Genomic DNA, 16,976 nt, shown 5'->3' with positions numbered 1-16,976 from the left:
TGGTTAATCTTACACCCCCATGGTACACAAATGCACTGTTTAACTCTGTAGAGTCCACCCATCTTCAACCTGGCCATTATGGGATAAATACTCCATGGGAGACCAAGGCAGACAGGAAAATAAAAGTTGATTGTCCTGTGACATTCTCTGCTGATAATCAGAAATGGCAGTTCATCAGCATCTTGCTCGTCAGCCTTGTTACTTGGGAATGAACTTGGCCTGTGATGAAGAAGGGGGAGAAACACCCAAGAAATGATAACTCACAGAAAATAAAGAACATGTCTTAATGAATTATTACGTAAAACGTGTCTCCAGCTATTATGGACCAGGAATTTAATTCAGATGAGTTGCTGTGTATTTGCTGAGCATTTACGGACAAGTATGATGGTGCTCCTTGTCCCTGGACAAACGACAGGTGTTGTTAGGATGGTTCCTCCTTGCTAATCCAGTAATCCCTGTTGGTAAATCTGCACCTGTAGAAAATGAGAAATGCTGTGATTTTATTTTCTTTGAGGTTGACGATTTATCAATACTCTCTGCCTCACATGATTGACATGCAGTTAAGAACCCAAATAATTGTAATGAGTGGATACGATAGGGTCTTTTAAGAGACTTTTGGATAGGTACATGGAGCTGAGAAAAATAAAGGGCTATGGGTAAGCCTAGTAATTTCTAAGGTAGGGACATGTTCGGCTCAGCTTTGTGGGCCGAAAGGCCTGTATTGTGCTGTAGGTTTTCTATGTTTCTGTGATTGCCTGGGCTCACTCACTAAACTGGAAAATAATGTTGCCCTTACTTTGAAAGGTCCATACCATACATATGTACGCAGAACGCTATCTCATTATCTTTTAGAAACTGTAGTAATGCAATGCCCGATGTGAATTACATAGTGGCAGACACATGGATATTACATGGTTTATGTCAGCAGTTGTTGTAACTCATTGAACGTAACCTCCTGCTAATTGCTGATCATGTAATTGGCATTTTCTGGGAATTGGACACCAGACACAAATCTTTCTCTTCTCTCCAACAAGCACAGGCCCGTGAATACTTATCTGACAGTTTAGATTTTCTCCACAGCCCTTCCTTACACCCATTCCCCAGTCGGAGTATATATAAGGAGAAAGTAAACAAATTGGCATTGTATTTGAAAAAAAACATTATTTAGAAAGTGAATAAATTGCCTGGTACTATAATCTTGGCTATGGTTGTAGTGATCTGCTTGATGATTGTGATGTGAACCAAACCTTCCCTCAGCCACCATTAGACTAAATCTGCTGAAATGTTTGTTTGAGACAGGAGGACCGTGGTCGTATTCAGGACCTCTTCACACCAGAGTTTCGAATGACCACTATCCTGTTATGGTTCATTTGGTAAGGCTAATTTTGAAACATCAAGTGCATTCAATTCAAAACGTGTTTTTCTTTTTAAGCTAAGTTGTATCGTCCTAGTAAGTTCTGTAAATCTCAATCATATTACAGGTAAAAAAGTTTTTTATATTTTGGATACCCTTTACAGGACAACAGTAAAATAGATGCACTTCTGGAATAATAATCCAGGGATTTTTACCCCAAAATCAAGAAGCTTGTGTGAATTAAAAGACCAGTAACGATAACAGTGACCATGAAACTCTGGAATTGTTATATAATCCCATCAGATTCACTGATGCTGTTCAGGGAAGGAATCCATCACCCTTTTTCTGTTACCTATTTGTGACTCCAATCCAAATCACTCCAATGTGGCTGAATCTTACCTGTCTTCTTTAATAGCTGGCAAACCATTCAATTTAGGGCCAAGTAGGGATGGGACATGAGTGCTGGCCTTCACAGCAATGCCCACATCTGCTAAGTGTTTTTTTAAAATATTCTCCTTCAACCAAGAGTTCCATTGACTGTAGGACTGGGGAAGAAATCTGTGCCCCATGTAGCAAGAAATGAAGTGCAAGGAAATGGTTCTGTACCATTCCTAATCACTTGGAGGTGGGTATCCTCTTCATGTCCACAATTCTTCCTGGCTGTGGGTCAAGAGAGAGAAGAAGCTGCTGTTTCTCACCAGGCAAATTATTAGTTATAATATTTGATCTACAGTTAGGAGAGGCTCTTTAAGATCTGAACCCCAATGGAAGGTGATAAGAAGCTGGGCTTTATCAATTATTGTCATTCATTAACAAACTTTACCATCAATTATTGTCACTATTGTACACCAAGCACAAATAATAAAGCAAGCAGTTAAATTGGAGCAAGTCCAGTAATATTTTGGAATTGGGATGTGTGGTCAGCACTGGTTAATCACTCCTTTCAATCGTTAACTTTATTGCCTCTGTGCTGGAGTTGATACATCACCTTTGTTTCCATTATTTATGCAGCCACACTTTGTTTTGCTAGTGATTCAGAAAGGGAATTAGTGGTACTGTAGAATGAAATGTTCCACAAACAATCCTTCTCCCATTTCAATTGGTCCAAATATTATCAGAGTGTGTCCATTTATATACAAGTGCACAGAACCAAGGGGATTATTTCAATCAACTAGTTAGTGCCAGGAGTTGATAAATAACCTGTACCCTCATTTCTTACAGTCCGTCTTGGGTAGATTGTCTCAAGCTGCTGTTTTCCCCATGTGACATTTAAATTCCTTTATTGATTTGCTGGGTGCTCAATAAGGCATTTGTTGGCTTTTTGTATCAGTTGATGATCTGAATCTGAACAATATCTGTTTTCTTCCCTGACAACTCTTTTTCAGTGTATTTCTCTCAAGTGTACATAACTCTACAAATGTGTTTAATTTATCAGGAGATAATGGGAAAATACGGAAAATTCTTGCAATAGAACATGAATTGCAAGAATTTTCCCATTTTTCCCATTATTGAATGATCCAATACCAGAGGGCATGCACTTAAGGTGAGAGGGGGTAGGTTGAGAACAGACGTGAGGGGTACGTTTTTTTACTGAGACAGTGGTGGATGCCTGGAATGCGTTGCCTGATAGGGTGGTGGAGGCAAATTCATTGCGGGCTTTTAAGAGGGGCTTGGATGGGCACATGAATAAGAGAAAAATAGAGGGATTTGGGCATTCTGTAGGTAGGAGGGAATAGCTATGTCAGCACAACATTGTGGGCCAAAGGGCCTGTTCTGTGCTGCACTGTTCTATGTTCTATGAATATATTAGCTTGATTAAACACATTTCAATCCAATTTCCAAGAATAATCAAAGCTAATGTTAGCCCTGGCAATATTGCTGGAAAGGGGTCATAATGTGGAGAGGACAAGTTATGGAGCTGAGTAGTTATGACTAGTAATCCCGAGGTATCTTCATCTTTTTCCAGGTTTTCCAATGCTTTCTCCTATTATGGATTGGTTCTGTTAACCACAGAGCTTTTCCAGGAAGGTGATGTGTGCAGCAGTAAGTACATCTTCCTGATTTACTAGTCTTGTGATGGGGGAGGAGAGGGCAAATCTTGTTGATTCACATTGACTATTGATTTCGAAGTAGCTTTAATGGACTAACAGATAGAATAAGCCAATATTTAGGAGACCGATCTCCCCAAGGTACTGAAATTGGTTTTATGTTTAATAGCGATCATTTGGGGCCAAACTCATTACTCTAAGATGCACTCTGAACTGACATGTCACTCCTAGACGCTGTTCGTTTCTTCCCAATGCTTTGGTCTACTTGAGTGTCCTGTGGGAATCTCAGTCAAAGTACTAACATTAAACACTTGACTCCACACACTGAAATAATCCATGAGAATCAGCCCTTGAACTTTTGTGATGGGCTTTTAAGGGATATTTTTGCTGTGAACAGCTCAAAAATGTATTTTAATTGCAGCTGTGTTTCCTTTTACAATATGATTATCTTTTTAGTTAAATTTCACTTAAACAAATTGTATTCTGTCATCTAAAAGCAGCAATTCTCACTGCTCTTGGCCTTAGCTGTTGTTACATATTTTGTCATAGTTTTATTGATCGTTCTATTTGCTGCCTTAAGATTTCCCCTCTTCTTCCTAACTCTAAACAGTGCATTTCTTCCTTTTCCATGTATATCTTCTGTATTGATGCCAAGATTGATGGCACCATTTAGTATTCTTAGAGTAATAACCTCAACCACAGTTAGGCTGACACCTATTTATCTCAGATGTATTTTTATCCTTCCATTTATAGCTTTTAGAAGCTCAACCGTTACTTTGTCTGCATATCTTCCTGCATTTTAGACCTTGGCTCTATACTTAAGCTTGATGATTAAAAAGTAATTGAGTTAACATTCAACTGTTACACATGTCTTCTATTTATAGAACCATTGAATAATACAGAAGGTTGGAGTTGTTCCCGCTCTTTCTAAGAGTCATCCAGTTGGTTCCACTCTCCCACACTTCCCTGTATTCCTTCAACTTGTTCCCCTATTTTTTCAATTTCAAATCAAGAGAAGGATTGCTCTTGTGACTGTGTAGAGTAAAATTTATAAATGCATTATTTTTAAATGCAATATGTTATTCGGCTCAAGAGGGGAGACTAGTAAAGAAGTTAAGTCAGTGTATGAAGGATACTACCTAGGCTCGGGTACATAGGCTGAAGGGGACTTTCTTTTTTTTAAACTTAAGTGACAGCAGGTGGGAGGAAGCCTGAGGGAAGGTGCTCGCTGGAATGCAAGTACCTGAATGCCACCGATTACACAGACCTTCTCTGGACGACATTGTCGGAATTTCCAGGTAAGAATTTGGGAACTATTCTACTTTGCATTCACTGATTTTATTTGTCCCCAGGGGATGGTGGGAGCAGGAAGGTAACTAAGTCAAAACTTTACTATTTTAGTTTTATATTGTTGAGAGGGCATTTTAAAAAATACATTTTATAGAACATAGAACAGTAGGAATGGGCCCTTCACCCACCATGTCTGCGCTGACCACAATGCCAATTTAAACTAATCCCATCTGCCTGCACATGACCCACATCCCTCTATTCCCTGCCTTTTCATGGTTCTGTCTAAGTGCCTCTTAAAAGTTGCGATCGCATCTGCTTCTACCTCCTCCCCTGGCAGCGCGTTCCAGGCACCTACCCCATTCTGTGTTTATACAAAAAAAACTTGCCTTGCAAATCTCTTTTAAACTTTCCCCCTCTCATCTTAAACCTATGGCTCTAATATTTGGCATTTCCACCCTGGCAAAAATATTCTGTCTACCCTATCTATGTCCTCGTTGTTTCATACAATTCTATCAGGCCATCCCTCGGCCTCCGACGCTCCAGAGAAAACAATCCAAGTTTGTCCAACCTAATACACTCCAATCCAGGCGACGTCCTGGTGAACGTCTTCTGCACCCTCTTCAAACGAGTGTTGCAATTCAGGTCAATGTTCTCTAGTGAAAAGTCATTGATCTGAAACTTCAGCTCTGCATCTTTCTCCAAAGATGCTGTCAAAGCTGCTGAGTATTTCCAGAATTTTCTGTTTTCATGGCGATATCCAAGATTCTCAGTTCCAGTAGCACTAACGCTATATTATTCTCATACACAATTTATTCTATATTTCTTCATGTACTTCTATAAACTTTCATCCTACATTGTATTTAATAATAGTGATTCTTAAAGAAATGGAGAAGACAATCCAGACAGCATAGTTATTAAGTTTATTTGGTAGGGCAGTCAGTATATTATAGGCAAGTGCAGTAGACAATTTGCACACAGCAATGTCCCACAGAAGATGTTAGATGAAAGATTAGTGTGTCTTTTGACATTGCTCTGGTGTGTGTTTATGTAAACCAGTAAGATTAAAAACACATTACCTGGTCATTCATCTCATTTCTCTTTGGGGGATCTTGCTGTGCGCTAATGGTTGCTGCATTTCCCATGTGACAGCAATAACTACTTTCGGAATAAAAGTACTTAATTGGCTGTTTATTGAGGTATTGAAACGTGCTATATAAATGAGGATTCTTCTTTCTTTTGGAATTATCTGAAGGTGAATATTGGCCAGAACACTTGGATCAGTGGTGTAGCCCTGGTGTTTTTAGTACCATGATTGGTTATTTCTGGAGTGAGACATGATCACAAGAGTTCCCAGGTGAATAGTGTTGTTCCAGAAATTGGACTGGTCCTTCCAGTTGCAAATCGCCCTTGTACCAAAGGTTCCACTTCTGCATCGGATGTGTGGTAAATGTCATTTGCCAGGCAACGCTACTTTGGCATTTTGCCTGGGAAGTGGTTCTGAAGTTCTCCTGCTACATTTTAATAGTGCTGACACCTCTGCCAGAACCAGATATAAAGGAAGGCCTCTTTGAGTGGGTCACCTTAATTCATCTATTTACTTCTTGGGGGTTCCCCATCCTCTCTTATGGAGTATCATACCGTCCTCAGCTTGCAACCTTCAAGCAACATTACTACCCACTGATGAATTGTGATCCTCCCCTTAGCAATCAATCAATGCTGCTGGCCCCATAGAAGTCCCAACACCCATTTGCTGGTATCCCCTGTGAACGATCCCCTCCCACACACTGCTCCCTCTCCCCCACCATCTCCTCAACTATGCTTCCTGCATCCATTCCCTGAGACTTGATCAGATTTCCGAGCCTCCATCTCCAGCCCTCCTAACACCCCTGGATTAAGCCCCTTTCTTTGCAATGATGCTGTGTGTGAAGTCAACAAAGACCTCTCTGATGGCTTCGGCTGTCACTTTCGAAGCCCTACTGCATTTTGCTGAGGCAGACTCATGACCAAACAGGTTGCGGGTAATTCTGATGAAGGGTCGCTCTCCCAAAATATTGACTGTTTCTCTTTCCACAGAAGTTGCCTGACCTGAATTTTTCCAGCATTTTCTGATTTGGTTGCAGGTTGCAACAACCCTTTGGCATGCCTCTCTGATGCGGATGATTTTCTAGGCAACTTCTTTCTTATAAAAAAATGTAATTGCAGCTTGGACAGGTGGATTGAATTTTGATTTAATGTTGCAATTGAAAGAATGCAGCACCAAAAATACAGCATACAACATAGACTTGACACTGCACTGAAGTCTCAACTAAAAGTTACATACTGACTTCCAGGAGTAGGGCTTGAATCTTCAGCCTCTGACTTAGAAATGAGAATGCCACAGATGAGCCAACCAGACAGACCGTAGTTCCTCCTCCTCATTCTAGTGACTCTTGCTGCAGTGTGTGTGTGTGTGTGTGTGTGTGTGTGTGTGTGTGTGTGTGTGTGTGTGTGTGTGTGTGTGTGTGTGGTTGTGTGTAGTTTTGTGTGTGTGTGTGTGTGTGTGTGTGTGTGTGTGTGTGTGTGTGTGGTTGTGTGTAGTTTTGTGTGTGTGTGTGTGTGTGTGTGTGTGTATAACCATGGCTGAAACAATGATTGGCCCAGCTTATTGAATTCACAGTCATAGGAAAAATATGAAGTTAAGAAACATCAATTTGGAGAGAAACAATTCTTGTCTCCTTGGTAAAGATCCAGCTGACAACATTTGGGTACGTCACTCACATTGGCTATGTTGATTTTTCTGCAGGTGTTTTAGTAACTCTGTGGATTATTGATCGGATTGGTCGTAAGAAGACAATGGCTGTATCTTTCTTTATCTTTTCATTCTTCGCTCTGCTGTTGTTTGCATGTGTTGGGAGGTGAGATGATTTCTAACCCTTTTGTTTTATCAATGCCAGTTCTCCTTCCATGGTATCACGAGGCCAGGGGTATTAGAGCTGTTAACTTGTGATCTGTTATTCTAACAACCGCTCATTTTCAGACCACAAGGTCTGCTCTGAATCTGGGCAACCTAGAATCAATTGGAAGTTAATGACTCCTCACCAAGCCCAGAAAACCCCAAACTAAAACGTTTGCTTATATGCATTTATTTTTAAAAGATTGTTTCATGCTCTAACTTTATTCAAAGAGTGATGGATAGGTGTAGCACTTGGAGGAACAACTTTAAGATTTACCATAGTAACAGGTGCTCATTCATTACTTTGAACCAAAGTATAAGTACAAGTAAAAAAGAATGTTAAATATTTTTTCCCTGCAGTAAAGAACTGTAGTCTTCATTTGAATGGTGGCTTTGGTATTGGTGAGAAAGATTGATGTTGGATCAGGTTCAGACCCTGGCAAACAGACAGCAATTCACCAGGTGGTCATTGGCAACTTGACTGCAAAATCCTCCTTGAACTGTTAGATGTAGAAAAACAAAATATCTTTATAATTGCATAAATGTTTGACAAAATGGAAGAATATTTTATTATGTAAATAGTGGAAATAAAGGGGAGAAACAATGTTGCTTAAGATTTCTAATAAGGTAAGTATATTGTATTATTTGATATCTGTAAAGGGTATAATATTTTTTACTATGTAACGTGATGGTTTAATAGAAGTAATATATTACACGGTTATTATAATAATGGGCACCCTACTGTTATGTTTAGACTCCAGGCTAAACATCAAAATCTGCATTCAATGTCTCATGCAGCAACTTTAGCAACACTATAGGAAGCCCTTTAGTAAACTTTATTATTATGCTAATATACCAATTATGTAAACTTATTAATTCATTATCTCAAGTTGCTCCATCAGTGACAGAGATCTGTAGTTTACACAACTCAAATTCCTCTTTGCAGACACAGACCGAATTTGAAGATGCACTCAACCATTCAGTGGTTTTATTTTAAAACTTAACAGCAGTAATTTGTATTACATAGTAACTTTAATATAGCAACCTGTCCCAAAAAAAGGCATGGAACTGTTATTATGCAAAATATTATACCAAGGGATTAAGAAATTTTGAACCAAGTCACCAAAAGTTTGGTCAAAGATCTATGTTTAAAGGTGCATCTTTGAGGAGGAAAGAGAGGTTGAGAGTCAGAGAGGGTTTAAGAAAAACTGTATGCTTTTAATTGCTGAGATCCTATGAATGGTGGTGATTAAATTCATGCATGATTAAGGGGACAGGATTGGAGATGCTCAATCTCAAAGTGTTGAAAAGCAATGGGAGACTTCATTGATGAGGACGCTTGGGCCATGAGGGATTTGAAAAAACAAAGAGGATTTTAAAGTTAAGGTGTTACTTAGCTGGGAATTAATGCAGGCCAGCAAACATAAGGTTGATGGGTGAATGGGCTGTTGCAAATTAGGACATGTATAGCAAAGGGTGGAATGAGGGTCAATTGTAATAGTCAAGTCTAGAAGTAGCAGAGATATTTCACTAGAAGATGAGCTGAGGCCAGGGACAGAACCAGGTAATGTTACAGAAGTGGGAAAAGGTGCAGATATTTGGTGTGAATCTTTCTGATTCTATTTCAGCTAGGTGCCAGATTTGAGGAGTTGATTTGGAAGGTAGGGAAGAGAGTTTGTTAGGACCAATGGCAATAACTTTGGACTTTACAGTACTTAGTTGGAGGGATTCTCTGCTCATCTAGCACTGAGTGCCATGCAGGCAGTCTGACAGTTTATAAGCAGTTAAAGGTGTCAACAGAGATGGTGATATGATAGAAATAGGATTCATCAGTGTATATCTTGAGGTTTATGCTGTGTTTTCAGATTATTTTGCAAGGGCCAGCATGTAAATGTGAAGGAAGAGGGTGGCATAAGTTAGATTCTTGGAGGAACATGAAGTAACTTTGCAGAAAGCGAATCTAATGCAGGTTGGCAGAAGTGACACAATTACCAATCTGCCTGGGGTATTCACTTCTGTAAGATGTGGCTAGGTTCTGGTGATGGTGGGAGATAGAAAGAGAATCATATTGGCTGCAAGGCCGGAGGGTGCATTTTCAATATTTGTGTGGGCATGTGTTTATCTTTGTTCTCTGCGAGTGTTATTTCCTTATCTGGTGGGGGTGACCTTGTTCTGGGTTCTCTTTTACAGGTTTGCCCTCACTGTATTCCTCTTTATTGCCAGGGCATTCATCTCAGGTGGTTTTCAGGCTGCATATGTCTATACGCCCGAGGTAAGAACATGCAAGCATTCATGTGACATCCTGCAGAATGCTTGTGGTTCTGGATCAGTAATCCAGTGGCTTTATCTAATAATCCAGAGGATAAACACAGAAATCGGACTTGAAGTTAGCTTTTGAAATAACAGTGAAAGTGACAAAGAAGTCGTTGGATTGTTCCGAAAACACAACTAGTTCTTTAATATCCTTTACTGATTTGGGATCTCGGTCAGTCCCACCCGAACATAAGGGACGCTTTGCTGCCCTTTGAAGTGGGCCAGCTGGCCACTACAGTGGTTCTAGAAGCCCATTGGTATCTCCTCAAGGCAGTTAGGAACTGATAATAAACACCCTCCCAGTAATGGCAACTACCTAAGAATGAATAAAGAAAAGGAACATAAATAAGGGAAAAAAATGGGATAATTGGGAATAAAACAGAAATGTTGGAATCTACTGTTTTAATTTCAGATTTCTAGTAGTTACAGTTTTTAGCTTTTCAATTACTGGATAATTGGGAACAGTTTACCACTTGAATATGTGTGATTAGATTATTTTAAGTCTTCATTTGAGAGTTGCAACCAAAGTTAAAAATGAAGTTCCTGAAACCTATTCAATTTCCTCCACTGCAGTCCTCTTTTCCTTTCACCCACCTGGTTGTGAATAGTGCTGGGTCTTGGAACAGTCACAAATGCCAACCTTTTCTTGCCTTCAGGTTTACCCGACTGCCACTCGAGCACTGGGCTTGGGGACATGCAGTGGGATGGCTCGTGTAGGAGCGCTTATCACTCCTTTCATTGCACAGGTATGACGAATATATGCCCCACAATTTGCAGTCGGTCATAATTCAAGCTACCCACAGTCTCCTCAGGTCATTCATTGGGAGACACAAGCACGCATTGCCACAGTTCTATGGCTGGTGGTTGTAATTAGAGTCATAGAGTAATACAGCACAGAAACAGGCCCTTCGGCCCAAATGGTCCATGCCGACCAAATACCCATCCAAGCTAGTCCAATTTGCTCATGTTTGGCCCATATCCTGCTAAACCTTTCCTATCCGTGCACCTGTCCGATGGTCCAGCTTCTGGCGATCTGCCTAGGTTAAATCCCATTTCTTTCACCTGCTGTTTTCCTTTAACCCAATAAATTTCCCCCCTTAATTTATGTTTCCTTGCACTGTAAAAATAGATGCAATGTAAGGAGTTTGTACATTCTCCCATGTCTGCGTGGATTTCTTCCGGGTGCTCCGGTTTCCTCCCACATTCCAAAGACGTACGGGTAGGTTAATTTGGGTTTAAAAATGGGTGGCGCGGACTCGTCGGGCCGGAAGGGCCTGTTACCATGCTGTAAATAAAATTTTTTTATAAAGTCCACCTTTCTCTTAGTGATCACAGCATCATTTGGTAACACTTTAGGTTCTGAGTTAGAAGATCATGGGTTTCAAGTCATGATCTAGATGCCTGAGCACAGAAATCCATCTTATCATACAACAAGAAATTCTGCAGATGCTGGAATCTGCAGCAACACACAAAAAGTGCTGGAGGAACTCAGCAGGTCAGGCAGCATCTACAGAGGGAGGTGGATCTATGCAAAGTGACACAAAGCAATAAGGTGCAGAGGTTACATACCCATTTCTAGTTTTAACCCTGCTGTCAGACCATGTAAAGGGAATGTAGAAAATATAGACATTGTCTCCCAGTGTGTTAGCTCTTATACTCATTATAGGCTCTGACAATAGTAGTTTAATGCTGCCTTTAGCTGCTGCAACCATGGGCAAATAATGACCTCCCAAAAAACTTGCAGTTTGGGGACATTGTTACTTATACGGAAGATGCTTTAGTTTAAAGAATCTATTTTTACTCCCAATCAGGTCATGTTGGAATCCTCAGTCTATCTAACGCTTTCAGTGTACAGTGGATGCTGTCTACTGGCAGCACTTGCTTCCTGTTTCCTACCAATTGAGACAATGGGGCGAGGTCTTCAAGAATCCAGCCAGCAGGAATGGGGTCAGGAAATGGTGGGCAGGACGCACCATTCAAGCAGCTCAACCAGGAGCACCTAGGGCACGTTTATCACAAGAATAACACGCTCATGAAAAAAGAAATGGCCTTACAGGAAGCAGACAGCATTGTGACCATTACTAATATACATCCATTCGGCTGGGTTAATAACATCGTGAGTATGAGGTGGGAATCAAATGTAATACGTTGCTCATATATATAAAAATTGGAAAGAACCCTCCCAGCAACTTTGCAATGTTGTACAAAAGGGCATCCATAAAGGATTGGAATATAAAGATGGAATTAAAAGTAGAATGTAAGGGAGGGACCTGCCTTTCATACATAGCCATTTATCCAGCTGTAATACAGACAAGCTTTGTTATTTACAAACTGCTACCATTACCATGAGTCACTGCATATTTGTAACACAAAATATAGCATAGCAACTGAACTGAAAATTACCACATGTATCCAACAAATTTCAATAAACTGGTCTAAGCAATCTCTTATGGTTACCACTCAGTCTCATTTTCAGTGAGTCATTACCCTGATGTGCAGAGGTAACCAGAAAATGTGAAAGCATAGTATTCAAATAACCTCTGGAGATGTGATTGTTTGTGTGGATAATAGGTGCACAAGGTTGTCTTTTTAGCACTACGTGAACAACAAATTAAAAAAGAAATAGTTTCCAATGTGTGTGAGGCAGTTGCTGCAGGATGCCCCTGCCACTGTTACAAAACTAAGCAATGTCATTGAAGGCCAATCAGTTTGTATTAGCAAGGTTTGTCTGTAATACTGTATCATGCAATGAGATTGCTTAATAAACCTTTCACTTTAAAACAATGAAAATGTTTGGGATTGCATCTCTTTATGGGAATCTTAGTTACTTACATAGAAGTTTATGTATAGTAACACATATGAATGCAACACTAAGGTCATCCACTAAACTTCAACAATATTGCTAAGCTGGTGATATCACAATATAAATCTTTTGTAGTCAAACAACGATGTACTATGCTGCCATCTCCTGCTGCTTTTTCAGCTGTCTCACAATGAACAACTTCCTATTGCTTACCTGTCACAATAGCCATTCCATGTTACTAATCCCATATTAAACTTGATTATTCCTTGTTTACAATTGCTATACCAACATTGTCAGAATTGGCTAGTCTCTGAAGCTAGGGAGATGATACCATCAGGATTGACTTGACACGAACCTACAGAGACTGATGTTTTAAGTAAATCCCAACACATTTTCCATGTTTGAATTGTTTAATTTTAACCTTAGTTTTCAGTATTTCCTGTAATGTTTCAGTAACATAAGAGGAATATTACAGGGATAATATGATGGTATTTAGCAAATGTGGAGTGGACCTCATCCCCGCCACAACCTCCAACCAAGTGTCTATGGATCTGCTCATCAGATTCCTCTCATCCGTTCACTCTCTAAGAAGCTGTGATCAAACACTTGCACTCAGAGAGTAAGGAAGAGAAACAATAACATTGATTCAAGACAAAGTAACGGTCATGGCAAGACCTATTATGTTTTTAATAAAAGTCAGTAACATATTACAAAACTCTGCTAAGACTTAGTGTTAATTTGTGCTCAATGCATTATGCTTGAATATCTAACTGAATATACTCCTACATGACACTAACTTGCATGTAATCAATTAGGAAAAATTGAGAATAAAGAACGATTGTTTAAGTTGGTCTAGTAAGTCAAGCATTTAAATTTGCAAATCATGGTTGCAGTTGCTCAACAGAAGCTGCTTGTGTAAGTGTTGATCAAGGAATGAAAAAAGCTTAAAAAAATCCAAAAGCACTTAGAATTTAAGTGTGATCACTGTTGTCATGCACACTGCGAAATCCCACAAGTAACAATAAAATGAATGACATGGTTTTGTGTTCCTCATTTCTGAACTCCCTGCTCTTGCTCAGAATGAAATGATTGTGCTCAGTTTCCAGAGTTCTTGATCTCCTCCCAGAACTTCAGTAGAAGAGCATTGGGACCCTTAGAGAAATCGGCATTTTAACTGTTTGTCCAAGTGTTTTGGAGATCTCTAGCTGGAAGATCTTTTAGGAAGTTTTAGATGGAGATCTTTAATGTCAATCTGCCAGCCAGGTGGATGTTCAGTTTCATGTTTCATCTGAAAGATGGGAGTCGTTGCATTTGCTTAACTGCGATGCAGCTGATTTGTGCTGAAATCCAGGAATGGGCTTGAACTGATAAACTTTTGATCTGGGGATGTGTGTCCAGAATAAGGAATAAAATGGAAGGTAGATATCTCATTTGGAAGATTAAAAACTCTATAAAAACTGAGATTTTCTATCCATAAATTTTATTAGTGTTACTTATTCCTCTAAGAACTCTCCATCATTAACATCTGCCCTTCTGTCTGGTGTTTGACTGTAAGTTTCACCTGGGCCTTAGTACTATTAACAAATCTAGATGTATATTAGATGCATAGCAAGAGTTCTAGTTTCACCTTGATTCTGTAGGATTGCTATACCCAGATTGTATCATAATTACTACTTATGTGGCATTTGTAACAGAGAAAAAATATCTCAGAGCCATTCTTGGACTATAAAATTGAAACAAAAAAAATGACCTATGTGGTGGGAAATTCAAAAGCATGTTCAAATGTGTGTGTTTAAGGAAGGTCAAACTTTAAGTAAATTACTATTAACTGGAAAAGATGTGGGGTCTTGAAGTCAGTTTACGGCCAAACTGAATGCCATGGTTGTAAATGTTGATTATGTCTTTTGTGATGTCCAATTAGTGCCAAAGTTAAAGATGTTGAGTTGATTCTGATTCCTTCCTAAGGCCAGAGTGATTTGTGACAATTAAATACGAATTTTGTATTTGAACTGTATGAGAGAAGAGTATGAAAAGTTTACACAACAATGCTGTGATATAAAAATACTTTGAATGTCAAATTGGTGGCAAATGTGCAGAGAATGAGTTGAAATTAAGTTGAAAAAGCTGCAGATGCTGGAAATCTGAAATAAAAACAGAAAATGCTGGAAATATTCAGCAGGTCAGGTAGCATCTATGAAAAAAGAAACAGTAAACATTCCAGGTTAATGGCCTTTCTTCTAGCATTTAATTAATTTGAATAAAATGAAAATAAAGAATAATTGGTTGTTAGATCGGTAATGATAAAATGGTACCATTTTCTTTTAGTGGTATTAGTGGTTCTGAGTCTCTAATGTCAGGCCATCAACCTGAATTGCTAACTTTGTACCGTTCTTCACAGATACTGCCTTCCACCATTTTCTGTTTTTATATCAAAAATAGCTTATTTTAAGCAATTTAAGCCACTAAATAATACCAACAGATTTTGTTAAAGAGGGCCAGAGATAAAATGAGTAGAAGCTGAAAGATACAGTGTTTACCTCACACTTTGCCATTAAATACTGTGATGCTCATCTCAGAAGTTAGGTGGGTGGATCTGGTCACTTAGCTTGATCAGACGCAGATCAATGGAGATTCAATAATGAATAAAATAAACTTCCCAAGGCAGTAGTAGACCAACATCAGTTCCAGCAAGAGGGACAAGAAAGAGAAAAGCACAAAAACTCTTTTCTGATCAAATAATTAAACCAAATGTCTTTAAGACTGTGGAATGTAGGCCAAAAAATTAGGTATCTGCATTGTGTAAAAATTGCAAAATAGTAGTGGAAATTAGGGAAAATGGGCAGATTAAATAGGTCTGTATAATGATAGGAAACTGGTACTGTAGATATATTTGTGAAGCCTGCATTTTCATTCTCAATGTGTAAAGGTAGTGGAGATATATTGTCAGTAAATTTACTGTTTCTGTATTACACTATAGACTAGTGGCTGTTGTTGATTCTGGAACAGGACTAAACATCTGAACCTGCACTCCAGCTCCTGGACTACTCATGAGCAACATTAAAAGAGATCTATTAGTTTAAAATATATAAAAACTGTTAACAGTTCAGATGACCTTTATACCCTATTCAACCTCACATGGTTCAGTGCATCATTCTTGAATAGACACTAGCTTCCAACTTGCTCTCAGTAATTGTTGTATAAACTACATCAACCCAATGGGTGCAATCCAGCAATGAAAATCACGCTGGTTACGATATTTCACATAGTAACCATCTGAGTCCTGCAATACGCTGACCACTTGTAAACTTACTCCCTATAGAATGGAATTCAGCCTGTTATTCACTCCCAAGAATTCATGTTTCTCTTTGCTTTGTCATTGAGGATGTTTAATATTATATCTAATAGATGCTATATATTATTTTTGTAACTTCATTTGCAGCTTTGAAGTTCGTTGGATTTAAATTGGCCTCTATAATATTAAAAATAGTAAACAAAGAAATCAAACAAAAATTTGATTTTGTTGCTAACATATACAATTATAATCTATTTGGAAATGCAAATTTGAAGACCAAGTGGAAATAGGCACATTTGGCAATATTATCTGAGGAATTTTGATTGACTCAAGATGTCACTATGTTCAACTACTTATTTTCTGGGAAGGAAGCTTTGAGCCTCAATCAGATTCACATGCCTCTGGTAATTTTTCTTTTTACTCATAAGCAAAATGTTGTAGAATTGATCTCTAAACTTCATGAAGGCTTCATGGAAGCGTCAGGGAGGACTGGGCCTCTCGGTGTTCTCTCTGCCCAAGGTGTGGATATCAGTATTGGCCTATTACAACTTATGTTCATAAATATCAGTCCATTGTTATCTGGACTTCGTGTGTTCTCATTTCATTTCCAAAGTATAAGAAAATGTTCAGTGTGAGTTCAAATGTGGGGTTGCACATATTGATATTCAGTGTTCACCTACAGATAGATGCTTGTGTATATCAGGTAACTACTGTCTTGTGTTTGAATGTATTTACTTGTTCTACACGTGGTGAACTGGAACATCTTATTGTTTACAAAATACGCAGTGTTTGCATGATAGCCTGTCAGAGATAGACATTTTTTTTCTGACTGATGTAAATAAGATACTTCAAATTAACAGGACAAAATTGTACTTAGTAATGTTTGCATTTAAATATAAAAAAAACAGAACTTTATTTAATAAAGATTCTTTTTGTAATTCATT

At 38.8% G+C, this 16,976-nt stretch overlaps 1 protein-coding gene across 2 annotated transcripts in view; it reads left to right on the top strand.

The window, feature by feature from the left end:
• Positions 1-16,974, top strand: part of svopa (SV2 related protein a) — a 34,362-nt gene extending 17,388 nt beyond the window's left edge. Inside the window, exons 10-16 of one of the 2 annotated variants that reach the window (XM_052031858.1) lie at positions 1,300-1,373; positions 3,321-3,397; positions 4,593-4,700; positions 7,475-7,586; positions 9,848-9,896; positions 10,594-10,683; positions 11,749-16,974. In XM_052031858.1, the coding sequence (XP_051887818.1) occupies positions 1,300-1,373; positions 3,321-3,397; positions 4,593-4,700; positions 7,475-7,586; positions 9,848-9,896; positions 10,594-10,683; positions 11,749-11,940 (702 nt within the window). In that variant the 3' untranslated portion in view covers positions 11,941-16,974. Of the gene's footprint in view, positions 1-1,299; positions 1,374-3,320; positions 3,398-4,592; positions 4,701-7,474; positions 7,587-9,814; positions 9,897-10,593; positions 10,684-11,748 lie in introns of both variants that reach the window. The other variant, XM_052031857.1, reaches the window with a different exon arrangement.
• The last annotated feature ends 2 nt before the right edge of the window (positions 16,975-16,976 follow it).

The sequence above is a fragment of the Pristis pectinata genome, chromosome 17, assembly GCF_009764475.1.
Source record: "Pristis pectinata isolate sPriPec2 chromosome 17, sPriPec2.1.pri, whole genome shotgun sequence".
NCBI classification, from domain to species: Eukaryota; Metazoa; Chordata; class Chondrichthyes; order Rhinopristiformes; family Pristidae; genus Pristis; species Pristis pectinata.
This window is presented reverse-complemented; position numbering and strand designations above follow the sequence as displayed.